This window comes from Clytia hemisphaerica, unplaced genomic scaffold, assembly GCF_902728285.1.
Source record: "Clytia hemisphaerica strain Z4C2 unplaced genomic scaffold, Clytia hemisphaerica genome assembly, whole genome shotgun sequence".
Taxonomy (NCBI): domain Eukaryota; kingdom Metazoa; phylum Cnidaria; class Hydrozoa; order Leptothecata; family Clytiidae; genus Clytia; species Clytia hemisphaerica.
Window position 1 is genome coordinate 432,418 of NW_027104207.1, and position 15,982 is coordinate 448,399.

The 15,982-nt window shown below is 33.1% G+C and overlaps 3 protein-coding genes and 1 long non-coding RNA gene across 4 annotated transcripts in view; 3 read left to right on the forward strand and 1 right to left on the reverse strand.

The window, feature by feature from the left end:
• Nucleotides 1-15,982, forward strand: part of LOC136815453 (N-alpha-acetyltransferase 50-like) — a 431,221-nt gene that overhangs the window by 136,251 nt on the left and 278,988 nt on the right. The gene's annotated exons all lie outside the window — the stretch shown is intronic.
• LOC136815389 (uncharacterized) lies at nt 2,256-2,981 on the forward strand. The gene has a single exon (XM_067071826.1). It carries the CDS (start codon nt 2,256-2,258, stop codon nt 2,979-2,981), a length of 726 nt encoding a protein of 241 aa, XP_066927927.1.
• On the reverse strand, nt 12,244-13,699 carry LOC136815369 (uncharacterized). The gene is made up of 3 exons (XR_010847708.1): nt 13,525-13,699; nt 12,927-13,111; nt 12,244-12,642 (listed from the first exon to the last, which is right to left on the reverse strand). It is a non-coding gene; the product is annotated as an uncharacterized lncRNA (long non-coding RNA).
• LOC136815390 (uncharacterized) lies at nt 14,949-15,698 on the forward strand. Its single transcript, XM_067071827.1, has one exon. The coding sequence runs from the start codon at nt 14,949-14,951 to the stop codon at nt 15,696-15,698; it is 750 nt and encodes a 249-aa protein (XP_066927928.1).

Below are 15,982 nucleotides of genomic sequence, written 5' to 3' on the forward strand. Positions count from 1 at the left end.
AATGACTTCTTGAAAAAAGAGCGCCATTGGAACGCTTCTTGAACGCTTCCAGTCCGCGCTGATTTTCCGACCTTTTCTTTAGATTTCCTAATTTAAACCTTAAGGAGATAAAAACAAGGCTTATCTAGTACCGGTAACCCCGTGTATTATCTCCGTAGCTTTTAAGAATTGGTATATCTAAACGCACGAGGCGACACTTTTTGAAAAAAACAAATTTAACCATCCGTAATTCCAGGTCTCTCCGCCGCGATTCTAGGTTTGATCTAAGGAAGGGCGGACGGCTTTCTCAATCATTTCGGCGTTTGAAAGATTGGATATATATAGTAATTTTTCATTTGCGCTTCCCAGCGTAGGTGAGATTTAAAGGTACATATACACGATAGCAAAACTGCTTCGCTCATGTATATTCGCTTCGCAAAAATGCGGCACATTTTTTAAGGCTTCACTTTTTCTTGCCTGAGAAAGGTTTAGAGATTGAACTCTATCCCTTCGGGCTTTAAACTCAATGGACATACCCTTATATAGTCCAGAGAGACACCTCCAAATCTTTTGTTCCAATATTTTTAGAAGCTGAGATTTTCGACTTTGAAAATTTTTACTTGAATTTAATAATGAAGACCGTGTAAAGACTATTTTCAGAGATTTCAGCTTTGGAAAATTTGGGTCAAAAGATTTTGAGGTGTCTCTCTGGACTATAAAAAGGTATCTCGATTGAGTTTAAAGCCCGAATTTTCAAAGCTAATAAATAAAAGGATAATATTATACTTTATTTGTTTCTTCTTTCAGACTCAAGAAAAACGAAAGACCTACGCTGAGGCAGTAAGACATACCAAATTAGTTGAAGAACCACCATCAAACAAGGACGATACCACACCAACGCAAAAACTTAAAACTAAGAAACCTAACCCTCCAAAAGAATCGGAAAAGGAAAATTGTCCACCTGAAAAAAGAGTAAGAGCACTTACTTTATATATATTGTTTAACTGCTTTGGATTCTAGATATTTTGAAGATATAACATGGTTTCATCTTGGTTGGTACATGGATATTTCCTAAATTATTAAATTAGATCAACTTTCACAAGATGCCATATTCGCGAAAATAAATCAACCACAAAATTTTTTAATCGCATTTTCGGCGGAGAAACCATTCCAAAGTTTTAATTTGTGGCAAAAATGGCTAATTTACAACTGTTTTCAGGCTTATCCAAAGGATTAAATCCACGCAAAAATTTTTCACACAAACTCTGACTCCTGAAATTAAATCCAGAAATTTTAAACCGATTAAAGTAAAACAATTTAAGTAATATATTTGCTGGACAATGCAACCAGAAAATTTTAATCTTTTACCTAATTGATAACCTGATCAATATTCAAAACATTTTGTAGAGAATGAGAACTTACAATTTATCTTGGATTGATCGCAAAAATGGGAGTTGATTTCTGCAATATTTTCGATTTATTTCTTAAACATCAGCCATGACTTTCCTGAGAAGAGAGAAATGAGAAAATAAGCCAACAGCTCCAGGAAAGGAAATTGTGTTTTAAATAGTTATCTTTATTTCAGCCTCGCAAAGATGAAAAAGAGAAGACAAACACTAGGAAAGTCAACACCAAGTCGAAATCAAAACTGAAGGCAGCAAAGGCAGCACGTTCAAGAGACAGCCAAAAAGATGACAGCGGACCAGCACCTGTAAGAAATACTCTTACTTTTGAAATGTTTGTATGAAAGTCTTCTAAGATGTTCTTAATACCACCAAAAGCAGATTTCTAAAACAGAAATTTCTGTACTCGGAGAAGACAACCAATTAGACATTATCTTTGATCTTTGATTTATTGATTTGATACGCACTGCAATGCTCTTGATACGATACCACCATTTTCCTGCGAAACTGTAATGAAAGAATTTAACAAGTATTAGTTGCAATTTTTGAAAAAAAAAAAAAAAAAACATTTTTATATTTTGATCTGTAAAAGTTTCTGCTGGAGAAGGGTTCTATGTCTAAAGTACTTCCTTTAAGATATGAAAATTTTAACCTATGTATTTTCAGGAACGTGAAATGGGACCCAAAGAGGTGATGTTGTTGAACGAGTTTCAGAAAAGGAAGGACGAAAAGATGAAGAAGGTCAATGGGTTCATGATTAAGAGGGTTTCTTATCAGGGACTCAAAGGCAACAACCATTTGAAACCATCAAATTTTTTTAATACACCACCAACATCTCAAGATCAACACCAATCACCATCACCAATCAAGACAATGAATTACAAACCAACGCCAGAACAGACCAAACCATCGACGCCAGAGCCGCTCAAACCATTGACGCCAGAGCCGCTCAAACCATCAACACCACCAGAGCCGTTCAAACCATCAACACCAGAGCCGCTCAAACCATCGACACCAGAGCCGCTCAAACCCTCAACACCAGAGCCGCTCAAACCATCGACACCAGAGCCGCTCAAACCATCGACACCAGAGCCGCTCAAACCATCAACACCAGAGCCGCTTAGATCATTGACACCAGAACCAACAATCCAACAATCCAATGCATCAATTGAGCCACACATGTCATTGCCAGGAGTGAGCCAGATTCCTACTTTTGACTTTTCCACACCAAACATTGCAATGACCCTGACTCAACATCAAAGTCCAGTTTGTAGGTGTTCAATTGAAAATCTTAAAAGTTGGATGAAAGACCAGTTCAACCAAATCGATACAAAGTTGCATAACATGGACCAGCAGTTAAAAAACAACACCAGCCAAAGTGACAACTTTCTGGACAATGATTGGTTACCAGCACTCAATTTTGACCAATCTTTCGATGAAGAGCAACAACAGCCATTCCAACCTCCACAACGACAACCGCCACCACCCCAACAGCAACAACAACAAGCGGAACCACAACAACCGGAACCACCCCAACAACAACCGCCACCACCCCAACAGCAACAACAACAACCGCCACCACCCCAACAGCAACAATGACAACCGCCACCACAACAACAGCAGCAACTCCAACACATGACTCGTCAATTGAGAAATTCAGTTGATTCAGACGAGAAGCGCGTTAAGTTGGCAGCAGATTATGGTTTTGGTGAGATTAAGCATTGGTTCAATAGCGTTGAAATTCTTCAATGCAACATCAATGGAAGACAGGGACTCAGAAAATTTGAAGAAACAAAAATGCAAACCATCCTCAAGGCAACATACACGCGTTACGGTATTTCGGAGCCACTGCAAACATTTGTTGAAAAAGCCATCACAGCAAAATTGAAGAAACATAGACAACATTTAAAACTAAAATCAGCATGTAATACTCCATAACTTTTGTATTTTTTCTACATTTTTTTATAATTTACAAGTTTCTCGGCTAAATGTCACGATTCTTTGAGGGCAAAAACAATTTGAGGATGAAAATTGTAAAAGGTTCATCTTATGTTTTGCAGACTTCTTTCATTGTTTTGAAATCTGTTTTTTTCTCATGTTTTATTTAATTGCATCAATTGTCTTTGCCAGGTAGTAACCATTAAAATTATAGCTATCTTAAAAATTTCTAGATTTTTTTCAGAAATATTTTGTGCAGGTGCAAGATAGCTTTTATTCATTATATTTCTGCATTATTTATGAGGTGTAATATTATGCTAAGAAAGTTGAAATATAAAATAAATAGTTTCGCAGGATGGAATTCCATTATATCAAATTGGTTTTTCATTACTTTGAGAAATTTACAAATAATCAATAAAATCTCACTTTTAAGACGGGTTTCAATGTTTTGATTTTCTACAGGCAGACCGATGTGGGCAGGCACAATTGCGCTTGATTACTGGAGGCAAAAACTTACAATCTATATGGAAGCGAGTGAATATCCGTCAAATTTTTGCTAATGGCCCGGGTCACCAATAAGTTGTTTTTGCTTCTACCAACCGACTCACTTTTATATATCTTAAACCTTTTATAGTCAAAAAGTCGGAAAATTTGTCGGATTTGTGGCGATATTATTCTAGGAATTTTATAGATTCAGCGTAGCCAATGTTTTGATCATCTTGTGTTAAGATTTTCATCTGCAATTTATCAAAGATTTTTAGCGTTAAAAAGCGCTACAGAACTGTTTTTTTTGCGGTTGCAATATGCAAAATAATCGAACCTATGCTCAGATCGCATTTTTCCGATGATTTAAGATGCCGACCGTCCGACCGACCGATAAGAAAATATACTAAAAGTTCATTTCAAAAGTCCAACCACAGACTTCTTCAAAACAAAAAATTTGTTTGCCTCCAGCATGGTCTTTTTGCCCCCAAAAATTATGTGGCAAGAGCTTTTTTTTAGTTAAGGTATGTGTACACCTTTTTTCCGATTTTTTGTCAAAAAAATTTTCTTCAGTCAAAGTGGAAGAAAAGTTACTGGATTTCATTTTGGTAAAATCGCGATCTTAAAATCTTTTTTTGATCCAGAGTTATAACCATTTAAATTTTAAAACAAAGTTCGTCTTATGATGGATTATTTACTCAAATAATTGTCTCTTTCGGAAACAACAAAGAGAAAAGAGAGAATTCAGCTGATGTTTATTCTCACATCTATTGCATAGTAACATTTTTTGACACATTTCTCTGATTACTTAATTAAACAGTAATTATCTCGTCAAAAATTTCAAATTGATGTAGAAAAAAATGAAATTTTACCATACCATACTACTTTTAACGAGGTTAAAGTCACCCATAGCATTTAGCTATGAACTTAATTTTTTTTTATATTTTCGGCAAAGAATCGAACTAAAAAAATGTCTTAGGATTTTTTTTCTAATCGAGTTAAAGCTTCACAATTTCAGGTTAAGTCGAAAAAAATCGATAAATGAATAATTTTTTTCCAAATTTTAACAATTTTTAAGTTTTCTCGAGTTAAAGTCGATCCAAAAAAAAATCCTAAGAATTTTTTTTGGTTCAATCTATTGGGAACATAGTATCGAAATTATTTTTTCAAATTTCAAAAGCTATGGGTGACTTTAACTTCTTCCAACTAGCTCTATTCCTTTATTCATACAATCGATTCAAATTGAACTTGATCAACTTCGAGAACAATTCGATGCAGCAGAGTACTCAACTCTCATTCTTGGTGATTTCAATTTGCCTGATAACAAAGATGACCTGAATGAAGTCTTGCCACCAAACATTTTTCATCAACGCTGTCAATACCCGACCCACATCGACGGAAATATCTTAGATCTCGTTTTTGATGACAATTGCAACAACCCTGCTAAGTGGATGCCATCACCTTACAGCGATTTGTTTATTAATTATAGTATATGGATACTGAATAGGACTGTATTTTTATTTTGGTTATTTGTTAAATTAAAAAATGTATATATGAAGTCTGTTAATAGTATACTGTATATATTGAATTTGTGAATAGCTTGTTTCTACCGATCCCCTTCCCTATCCTCTATCCCGACACTCTCCCCGATCTATGATGAAAAGAAAAACTGAAAGCTACAACGTTAATTTTACTTCAGTTTTATTTCTGAATGATTGATTAATGTGTCAATATCATTTGGTCCGAAAAATTCTTTTATTTTTAGCACAAAATTGAAAATATGAGCTGAAAACAATAGATTTTAAATGTCTAATTTAAAGTCTATTTCAAATTAGCTGGCGTGTGCCACCCTTAAGGGTAGGTTTTCCGAGATCTTCTGAGAATTCCTTGTGATTGAATCATTGAACTTTTCAATATTTTTAGCATATATTTTAGCATCATAGACAAAAGAAAGTTAAAGTAGGTTTTCTTTAAATATCTTTCCTGTGCATTTGAAACTGACCCTAATTTGATCTTTTTTTATATAAACTTTAGTAAAAAACAGTTTTTCGTTTCGGATCATTTGATTTGATTTGTTTAATATTTTAATCTTATTTGTGGAGCTACAAATGTTTGATTATATCTTACCCCAATTACAGTATTGCATTATTATATATAATTAGCACTATATTTAACTTTTGAAATATTTAAATTCATGATATTGATTTTCCTGCTCAATAACATAAAAAAAATTAAAAGCGTGACCATTTTTCTGTTAGGCTAGTGACAAAAATTGGTTCTATGAATGATCTTTAAATTGAAGACACTAGTCTTGAATTTTGACCTTGGATTTTTTTATTAAAAAAATCTTTACATCAATCAAGCATTTCCAAATACTGTACACGTTTCTTTTACTAGAACACCTAAAATTTGGCTGAGCCTGGATGTGCCTATTTTTTTAGCAATTTTCAGCCTAAAATGTTCTTAAATGCGTTCTAAATTTTTCAGACTACTCTAAATCGACAATATCATGCAAAATAAAGAACACTTAAAATTGGTACAATTTGGATAATATTTGACTTTCGATTTTAGAAAATACAGGCCTAAGTTGGGTTAAAACTGCTTGAAAAGAGAAAAAAATTGTAGTTTCTTGTCATTTTTTTCCAAACTGAGGCTGTTCTTAGGATGTCCTTAATTTTTCGACGAATTTCAGCCTCAATGTTCTTATAAACTGGGTTCTAATAAAAAAATAACGTGAAGTCCCAGAAACTCGAACAGAAAGATCTTCGATTTACGTAACATAACAGTTTTGTTTTTACGCAATTTATCTTTCAATTATCCAATAATTTTCGCTATAACTTTACCCTTGCGTTCCATTGTAACGTTTCAATTTAAAGATTACGCAACATAAAAATACGTATATCTTCTTCTTCAGCATTTCGACCTTTACTCTCTTTTCAAGTTATGCAATATAGAACAGGTGATGTCTATTATTTTGTTGTACTTGTTTGTTTTTCTTCAAAGTTATGCAACATCTAGCCCACATGTGAGAAAACACACGCGTCTTCTTTTCAATAGAAAAGGCGATTGTGCTCTTTCTTATCGAAAAATAATTTATTTAATTTGTATGTTCATTGCATAAATTTACTTTAATAAAAGAACCACGCTATTTTTATTAATAGATAATGATATCGATTGTGCGTGACTCTTTTTTCTTTCAGTTATTAAAAAACTTTTCAGAAGGGTGGAAGAACCTGGAGTAGATGGACGTAGTTCAAATTTTGGAAAAATATGGTTTTCTAAATCTTTTTGTATTGTTGTTGGTTGTTCTTAGTAAATTATTTAAACTTATTAAATTTGACTATCGACGACTATTAAGCTATCTATCATATTTTAGGTTAATAGAAATAAATAATGTATTCAAAACGAAAGGCAGAACAAAGTCCTAGTGCAGGCAAAACCCCACCAAAGAGAAATTTGGCTCTACAATTTCATAGTCCAATACGATCATCCGTTGATATGACAGGTTATGTTGCCCACGTTAGAGAAATTTCATCGCCTCTGAATTCGGAAACCAGTATATCGACGTTAAGATTCAAACATCTAACGACCAATACCGAACAGTACGAGTGACGCTCCTTGGTCTACCATGTCAAACAATTTTTAGAGACAACTATGGTAAAACCGTTAAATTGAAAAACATTAAAATCGATTCGAATCCAAGCACTGGTAACGAAACCTTTTTTTTTCAATTTTAAAACGGGAAGTAAAATTTCAGTTGAAAAACACGACCCCGACTTTCGATTTAAAAAGCTTACAACAACCAAAATTTCAGACATTACAATTGAATCTAATAATGTCAATGTTGTGGATGCACTTTATTGGAACGAAAAAGAATCGAAATCGCAATTCGGCAAGACCGTACGACATGGGGTGCTTGTAGATGAGACTGGACAAATCAGGTTTTCAGTTTGGCGCCAAAACTTTATTTCTACTATAAAAGAGAAAACAAATGATGTTTTCACAGAAGAAAGCAAATTATGGTTTCACAGATCTAATGACAAAGATGTTTTATGGTTTAAAGCTTGAGACGACATACCATTCCGCAATCCAGCCTTCTGATGTCAACATAGATTTCCCAGTCCCAGATATGACTGTCCATTCAACTACAGTTCCAAGTAATGTGAAAAGTTATGATTATCCGGACATCGATTCTGTTAATCTTCAAAAAGTGCATCTATGTAATCAAGCTAACTGCGACTATGAAATTGCAGTTGAAGATTTTAGCAGCAAATTTGTTCGATGCATTAACCAACATGCCAACGTCTCCAACAGGTGAAGCGGTTGAAAACAGTAATACAAGGAACAATTGAATTTTCAATAAACGAGAATCAAACATCTTTATTTTGTGAAAGTGAAGTGCTTAAATCTTTTTTTAAAGATGTTTACACCGATAATACAGAGAGTTTGGAAGAGGTAATCTTAGTGCTTGAAAATATCAGGATTAAGTACAATTCCAAAGAATTGAAATTGATCGAAATTACTAAACTTAACCCGAAAAGCGCTGAACCATGTCTCATGTCCGAAATAATGGAATTGGTTCAACATTCACCATCAGATGAAAATAACAATGACTGAATTGAATAACTTTCACATGCTACCTTCTTCTTGTAAATTCTTATTATTTTGCATTTAATTGATTTTTGTGACATTTGACATTTTGATTTTTGTGTGTGATTTGTGTGATAATTTTACTTAATTTTCAGACAATTGACTTTTTGATGATATGTTTTGATATTTATAAATAATTAAAAGACTAGGAAACGTTTTACGTGCTACTCCTTTGCTATCGTTTATCATACATTACCTTGTAAATTCTTATTGTTTTGCATTTAATAAGGAACTTGATTTTCATACGATTGACTTTTCGGTGATAAATTTATGTTTAACATGTTATATTTTAATAAAAGAGAAAATGTTTAATCTAACCTTTTTTTTTTACTCCAATAAGTCCTATAAATAATTATATAAGACATTTCGAAAATCATTGTTCAATTTTCGTTGACTGAAAGCTCATAAAGAAGTCTTACTCCTTGGAAGAGTCTGATATTGGACCTATCCCTGTTCGTCCGTTAGTAAAAGCTAGCAAGCTTTCTTCGTTATTTCTATATGCCCTCGAATGAAACAGAGCCCAAAACAGAGGAAAATATTTTAGTGGCTAATTTCAACCAAAAACATGGTCTGAGAAGTTGTATAATTAATTTCTTCCATGAAAATAAGATAGCATCATATCACAGGTAAATGATGGCTGAGGTAGATTAGTCTTGAAATTTTCCTTTTGGATCAAAAATGAATCTATCATTAAATATATCTAGTGCTTTTACAACTTAATGAGTGTCACATTTGTCACTGATAGTGACTCAAGATTTTAGGTTTTTCTGCTTTTAACGAGTTCAATTTTGTGTTCAATGTCCAATGTCCTGTATAGATTAACCAGGTAGGTCCATAAAAGTATCACTTGTTTTTCTTCATTTTTCCAAGGGGGTAAAAAGTAATTCTAAAATTTTCAGGGGGTTAAAGACTGATTTTACTTCGTCCACCCTCACTATAAGGTATGAAAAGAATTTTTCCAAGGGTATTTTTGAAAACTTTGTAATTTTCCAGGAGGTATCGTCACATTTTCAATAATTTTTCTTTGACTCGAAAAGGTTCGTCCAACCCCCTGTATGGTTTTTTAATGGAGCAGTCCAATATCCTCTGTAAGAATATCAGGGTGAAATTGACCAATCGTAAGAATACCCTAAGGATACCCTCTTGGGTGAGAATTTGATAAGAATACAGTGATTTTGTATTTGGTTAACAAAGAAAAGCTGCTTCCTTTGTGAGACTTGAATTTAAACTTTGAGCAGCTTTGAGGCAAAAATGTAACAGACACGGTTGAATCTTTGAGATGGTGGATTATCAAAAACTTCTTAACACCAAAAAACAGAAGTTAGCAATTTTGAATTGTGTTATATTTTATAAGACAGTAGACTTTCATGACAGTGAGTTTGTGTATATATTGATATGATTCGGAGGGTGACAGAACGACGAAGGTGTAAAAAAGCGAACCGAAACATAATATATTTTGGAGTTTACCGTCCTGAGCAAAATGGACAGGTGTCCGACGAAGTGTCGCTATCAGAGCTTCATACGTCACTGATCTCCGTTACACAGACTCACTTACAAAATTTAAGAAAATAATTCTTTTTACAAATTTTAGATTAATTAATTACCAGTTTGAATAAGTATGTCTTGTAAAGATATCATTTTGATAAAGTTGAAGTCGTCATAATTGGACACAAAGGAGTAAAAAAAAGGTAGAATAATGTTATTTTTAAAATTGATAAGGCTATCCTTATTACACATTACACCCTGGAATCCACAAACCTTTCATAAAAATCAAATGTTAACAAAATTCTTTCAAAGAAGTTAAACTAATGGGAAACTTTCTCAAGTCTAGATTCACATTTGCTTTCATGGCGGTCTTTGTATTTCAATGTTTTGTACTTTTTAAAGCAGTGTCTGCATAACCATATCTTCACATTATCACCTGGTTTAGCTGTACACCTTTTCTCGTGTTTTCTTAGTTTCCAAGGTTTCCGATTAGAATGTTGCAAGTCTTACACTGCATTGTATTTTTGTTATGTTCCTTTCTCTTATGCAGCAAAAGCTTTTGCTTACTTGGAAAAGAAAGTTCACATTCAATACATATCGATAGAGAACCTATTGAATGCACAGCTTTATTGTGGTAACTGAGTCCATTTTTGCTCTTGAATTCTTTTGCACAATTTTCACATTTGAACAATTCGTTATTGTGGACAACTTTAATGTGAGAATTGAGTTCATGATTTCCACGGAAACTTTTATTACAAATATGACATCCTGCTCTACCATCATCTTCAGGTTTGTGTTTGAGTATATGTTCAACCATCTCTTCCTTCGGAAATAATTCACCACATATGGCACATATTGCCATCTTTCGATTTTTGCTTTTTATTGCCTTAAAAGGAAGATGAAAATTACTATAATTCAAGCATTAAAAATCCCCCTCAACAGTTTCACGACAAATTATCGAAATGAATAATCTGAAAATAGACTCGTCGTGAAAATTTCCGTTGTGCATGAGTAAGATTTTTTTCTGGAAGATAGGTAGAACCAACTAATAACTCTTTTGTTTGAAAAATCTAATATATGAAAACGATTTATATCGATAATACAATACATCAAACATTAAAGTATCGATAAAGGAAATAAATCATTGAGACCCACACTATGAACGCATTGGACACTTTCGATGTGTGGTATAAGCTTGAAAATTGGAGACTATTGCTTTATGTTTGAGGGTACAGTAGAGGTCTAAGCCCAAATTATTTTTCTAAAAACCATGTATCAATCTTACACAGCCCCATTCACTTTAAAATATTTTAAAACATTTGAAACAATATATTTCATAAATTGTCTTAATTCGATCCATTTCGATGCGTATCAAAGTGATTGCGTCAAGAAAAGATCTCATTAAGCCAAAAACGGGAAATAAAAACTCACAGAGCGGTTTTCAGTTTTAAGATTTCAGGACAAATTTGGAGTACACGATGAAAACATCACGAGTTATAACTTCTCTCTCGTTTAGGGCAGGGTGAAAATATCAAAGTTTTCAAGGTTTTAACTTTCGTACTTTTAAATTTTCATATATATTTTTTAGATAAATAACTCGTGAATTTCTAGCCTGGATATCCTAGCTCAAAATTTTAGAAAAAACAAAATTTACTTCAACATACAAAGTTCTAAAATTATAGAGCTTGGTCTCCCTAGAGAATGAAAGTGAAAACCCATGTTTCCTAGCCAACCCAGGGCAGCAAAACAGAAATTAATAAAAAGCAGTCTTACAAGATCTAAAACTATTTAAAACATCCAAAGATTACACCAAAGTCCATAAAAAAGTTTGCATGCATTATCATGACAGCATGACCAACCATGTTTTCTCGGAAAATGAACTTGCCTCTGTTTTCTTCTTTTTCATGTTTTCATGTAACAGAAAGCCCTATCTTCACTAGCAACTGGATGACTATCCTATTTTTGCTTTAGAGTTGCTCCGCGCTGTGTAGATTGGCCCTTACGGCTTTAGCGAAGTGAGCGCAAGCAAGCGGACGGCATTCTCTTAAAGAGAATGCAAATCGCTCTAGGTAGACCAGGCTGTAAACCAGAACATAAAAATATCAATAACCAGACTGTGAAATATGTGATATCCAGGGTAGTGAATTTCCACCAGTAAAACAATTATGACAATTTCTCCTCTTCAATTTTCATATTTTTTTTTTCAATTTCTTTATAAAAATTAAAATATTATGATTAAGATTTTCTTCTCAAATTAATTTTCAATATAACATAATAAATGGATGCTGGGGGGGGGGTTAAAAAATTAGATGATTAGTACATTGATTTCAGATTTCGGGATACATTGTGAATGGAAAGATGATGAAATCAATCATATATAGAGTTCTTGATGGACATTATCTAGAAGATTCGTCCGCAAATTGATAGTCTTCAATCAAAGGTTCCTCGTCCAGGAATTCAAAATCTGTACCATCAATGATTGGTAAGAAAAGTTTCTTGAGTTCCTCATTAAACCCCTTTACCGCATGCAATCGTTCAAGTAATAAGTATTTTAAACCAAACGAAGATTTCAGATTGGCTGCGGTACAAAGCAGCTCAATTTGTTTGTGCCAATAAAGCAAAGTGTTTTTCATTTCCTTTTTCACGAGAAATACTTCATCGATAGCTCTTTGCTTTCTGATGTAGAACTGAATGAGTGCACTTCCTGCAAATGACAGAAATTGGAGAACATTCGTTTAATGGCATGTATTGGGCATAAATAAGCAAATTAAAAGTAGAAGCGACATCTGCATGTCATTTTTTTAATCTAAAGAATTGTTAAATTTTATGTTGTTCTACGTTAGACTGTCTTTCGTAAGAGGTATATATTTTCCAAATAACTTGAGTGAGCTGATATATTGTTAGAAAATAGAAATTTCAACTTATTTTGTAGACGAAAATTGTGACTCATGATTACAATTCTATGATATTCTGCAAAAGTTAACTTACTTGAGAAACAAAGTTAATTTGGTCATAAATACTTGACTTGACTTCCAAAGCTACAGTATACTGGATTGTTTTGAATCCATTAGAAATTTCAGAGTTAATAGAGTTGTAGGATGCCAAAATGTTTTTAATTTCCGTACATGCTTTGTTGATCTGTTTTGACAGACGTGTAGCTATCGCCGATCCATCTGAGAAAAAAAGTTTCATTATTAAATTTCTAAATTTGAAAAACCAATAATTCATAGTTTTCAGAAAGATCTTAATGGGGGTTTCAAGATCCGCTTTCTTTTATCAAAACTCTCTTGGGAGATTTTATCAATGGATAATCGATAGTCAAAAAATTTTGATCGAAAACAAGTCGAATTTTTGTAAGCTTTTCAATTACATGATTAAAATTTTAGCGTTTGGGGCTGTTCGATCTAATGATTTTTCGAATAACTTTTTCAAATAGAGCAAATAGAGGCAAAGAATATGTTCGAGCTTAAGTGAGTATTTGAGTTATAGGAGTTCGAATAAGCATGCATCTAACTGTCATTTGAGAGGATCAATTCAGATGGATTGCCAAAATTTCTTCCCTTGAAGTAGTTGTAGAAATTATTACCTGCATATCGTTTTTTAAAGCTAACAACACCAGTCGTTCGGAGCATGTAACGTACTAGTCATTTCGGATGATTTGATTTTTATATAATTGACGTGTTGCGCTTTATATTCTGGGGAGGATACTGTCCATCTTGAATTTATTTGATACTTCTTTTCGAATGACACGAGTGCCCGATCAAGTCATGAAAAAGGTCATAAAGATGTCATAGAAAAAGGTCATAAAGATGTCATAAAGAGGAACTGACTAGAATCAAAGTCAACTTCCTGCAAATAATTTTGGCAAATAGGGTTCCAGTATATAGCGAAGAGCATTTTAGTCCCAATAAATAACCTGGTGGGCGGTTCTCATCTGTGAAGAAAGGGAAGAAACTTGGGTTTTTTTTATATACTTTTGTGCTTAAAATGTAGGTCGGTACTTTGGGGAAATAAAAATAAAAAAATGGTCAGGGATCATTGGCGTCGTTATGTTTGCTTAAAAGAACTCAACTTAAACGAACTCAAGCAGACACAGTTTAAATGCTTATTTCTCAGCTAAAGAACTTCGAATTAAATCACGTGACTTTTGTAGGATCTAAGAAATTACCGAATTTTGTCACGTGGTCTTTTTAAAGAGAGAAAATACATTCAACATGTGCTGAAAACTTTTTGAATAAGAAGAAAAAGTTATTGGCAATAAATGTTTTATTGACAATTCTTTTGTTATTGGTAATATTTTTTTAATGTAAATATGGAAAATTGAATACAAATATAGGAAATCGAATATAATATATGGGAAAAATATGGGAATTGAAAATAAATATGGTATTAAGGCAATTGGAACCAAATAGACACCAAATATATTTGATCTTTACTGATATGGCAAAAGAAATATCGATTTATTGAAAGGTAATAGATGGTCGTAATAACCTTTTGATTTTTGTTTGTGAACTTCAATATCAGATGTCATAGTGCTTAACATAACCAGGGACAGTTCTTTGTTGTATTCTCTAAGTTTACAATAGTAGGAATGTATAAATAAAAAAAACATTTCAAGTTAAACACAGAAGCGACTTCATTTTATTTTCATAAAATCAAAATTTATTCAAAAGGTTTCGGTGTCATCCGACCACCATCATCAGTTTAAAAACATTGAAATGAAAATTTCTAATCTGAAAATGTTAACAAATTGTTTTAAAAAAATGTACAAACGAGGATAATTGGTAAGATCAAATAAAACAATATGCTATAAAATCAATTAATAAATAAATAAATTAGCAATAAAATGACTCTCAAGTGAATATGTGTATAGGAAAATGACGACTAATTAAATAACAAAAGTTTCAAGGTTTTGATAGTCATGAACATTTATTCTGGGCTTGTATTTTCTGATAAAATGTTCACTTTACCTTCAACAACCAAACTTATCAGCAAATTGACGGAGTCGCAATGGGCTCACCCCTCGGACCTGTTATTGCTGGTATCTTCATGGTTGTGCTAGAAACCAATATCGTACCAAAAATGTCAGACAATGTGAAAATATGGAAACGATATGTTGATGATACCTTTTGTGTGATTAAGAAAGGTGAAGATAACATTATCCTCAAAGAATTGAATAAAAATGAACATGTTAAATTTACCAGTGAAAAGCAAGTGAACAATATGCTTGCTTTTCTGGATGTCCTTCTCATAAATCGTTTCGGAACAATTGACGCTACAGTTTACGGAAAACCAACGAATACAGATATCTATATAAACTGGAACTCGTTTGCCCCTGATACATGGAAAAAGGGTACTTTAAAAATGCTTATTCAACGTGCTTACCAAATCTGCAATAAACCGTATTTCCTAAAAGCTGACCTAGACCACTTGAAAATGGTATTCCACACAATCAATGGATACCCACACAAAGTTATAAACCAAAGTATAAAGGAGGTGAAACGTAAACTACAAACTCAAACACAAACAAACCAAAATAAATCAGATGAACCAAAGCCTGTGGAAGCAAAAATCGTTCTACCCTATGCCGGAATAAAATGTGAAATCATTGGGAAAGAAATTATTAAATCAGTTAAGAAAGCTTTTGATGATAGAGCAATTGCCAAAGTTGCATTCAAAGGAAAACAGTTGACATCATTCTTCAGTGTGAAGGATAAAACCAAAACCGAACACAAACATAATGTCCAGCTTCCTATATAGGTGAAGCAGGAAGAAGAATACAAGAAAGAGTAGATGATCACAGTGGAAGAGATAGAAATAGTCATGTCCTAAAACATTCAAACTCTCGGGGACATACAAAAGTTAAAATGAAAGACTTTACCATATTAGGTAATAATTTTATGATAGAGGATCACCGGAAAATTTGTGAGGCATTCTTTATCAGAAAATACAAGCCCATGATAAATGTTCAAAGACTATCAAAACCTATTCTGTTATTTAATTAGTCGTTATTTTCCTATACACATATTCACTTGAGAGTCGTT

Bases quoted from the DNA above. Each gene is read 5' to 3' on its own strand.
- LOC136815389 (XM_067071826.1), top strand. From the start codon at position 2,256: ATGAATTACAAACCAACGCCAGAACAGACCAAACCATCGACGCCAGAG.
- LOC136815390 (XM_067071827.1), top strand. From the start codon at position 14,949: ATGGGCTCACCCCTCGGACCTGTTATTGCTGGTATCTTCATGGTTGTG.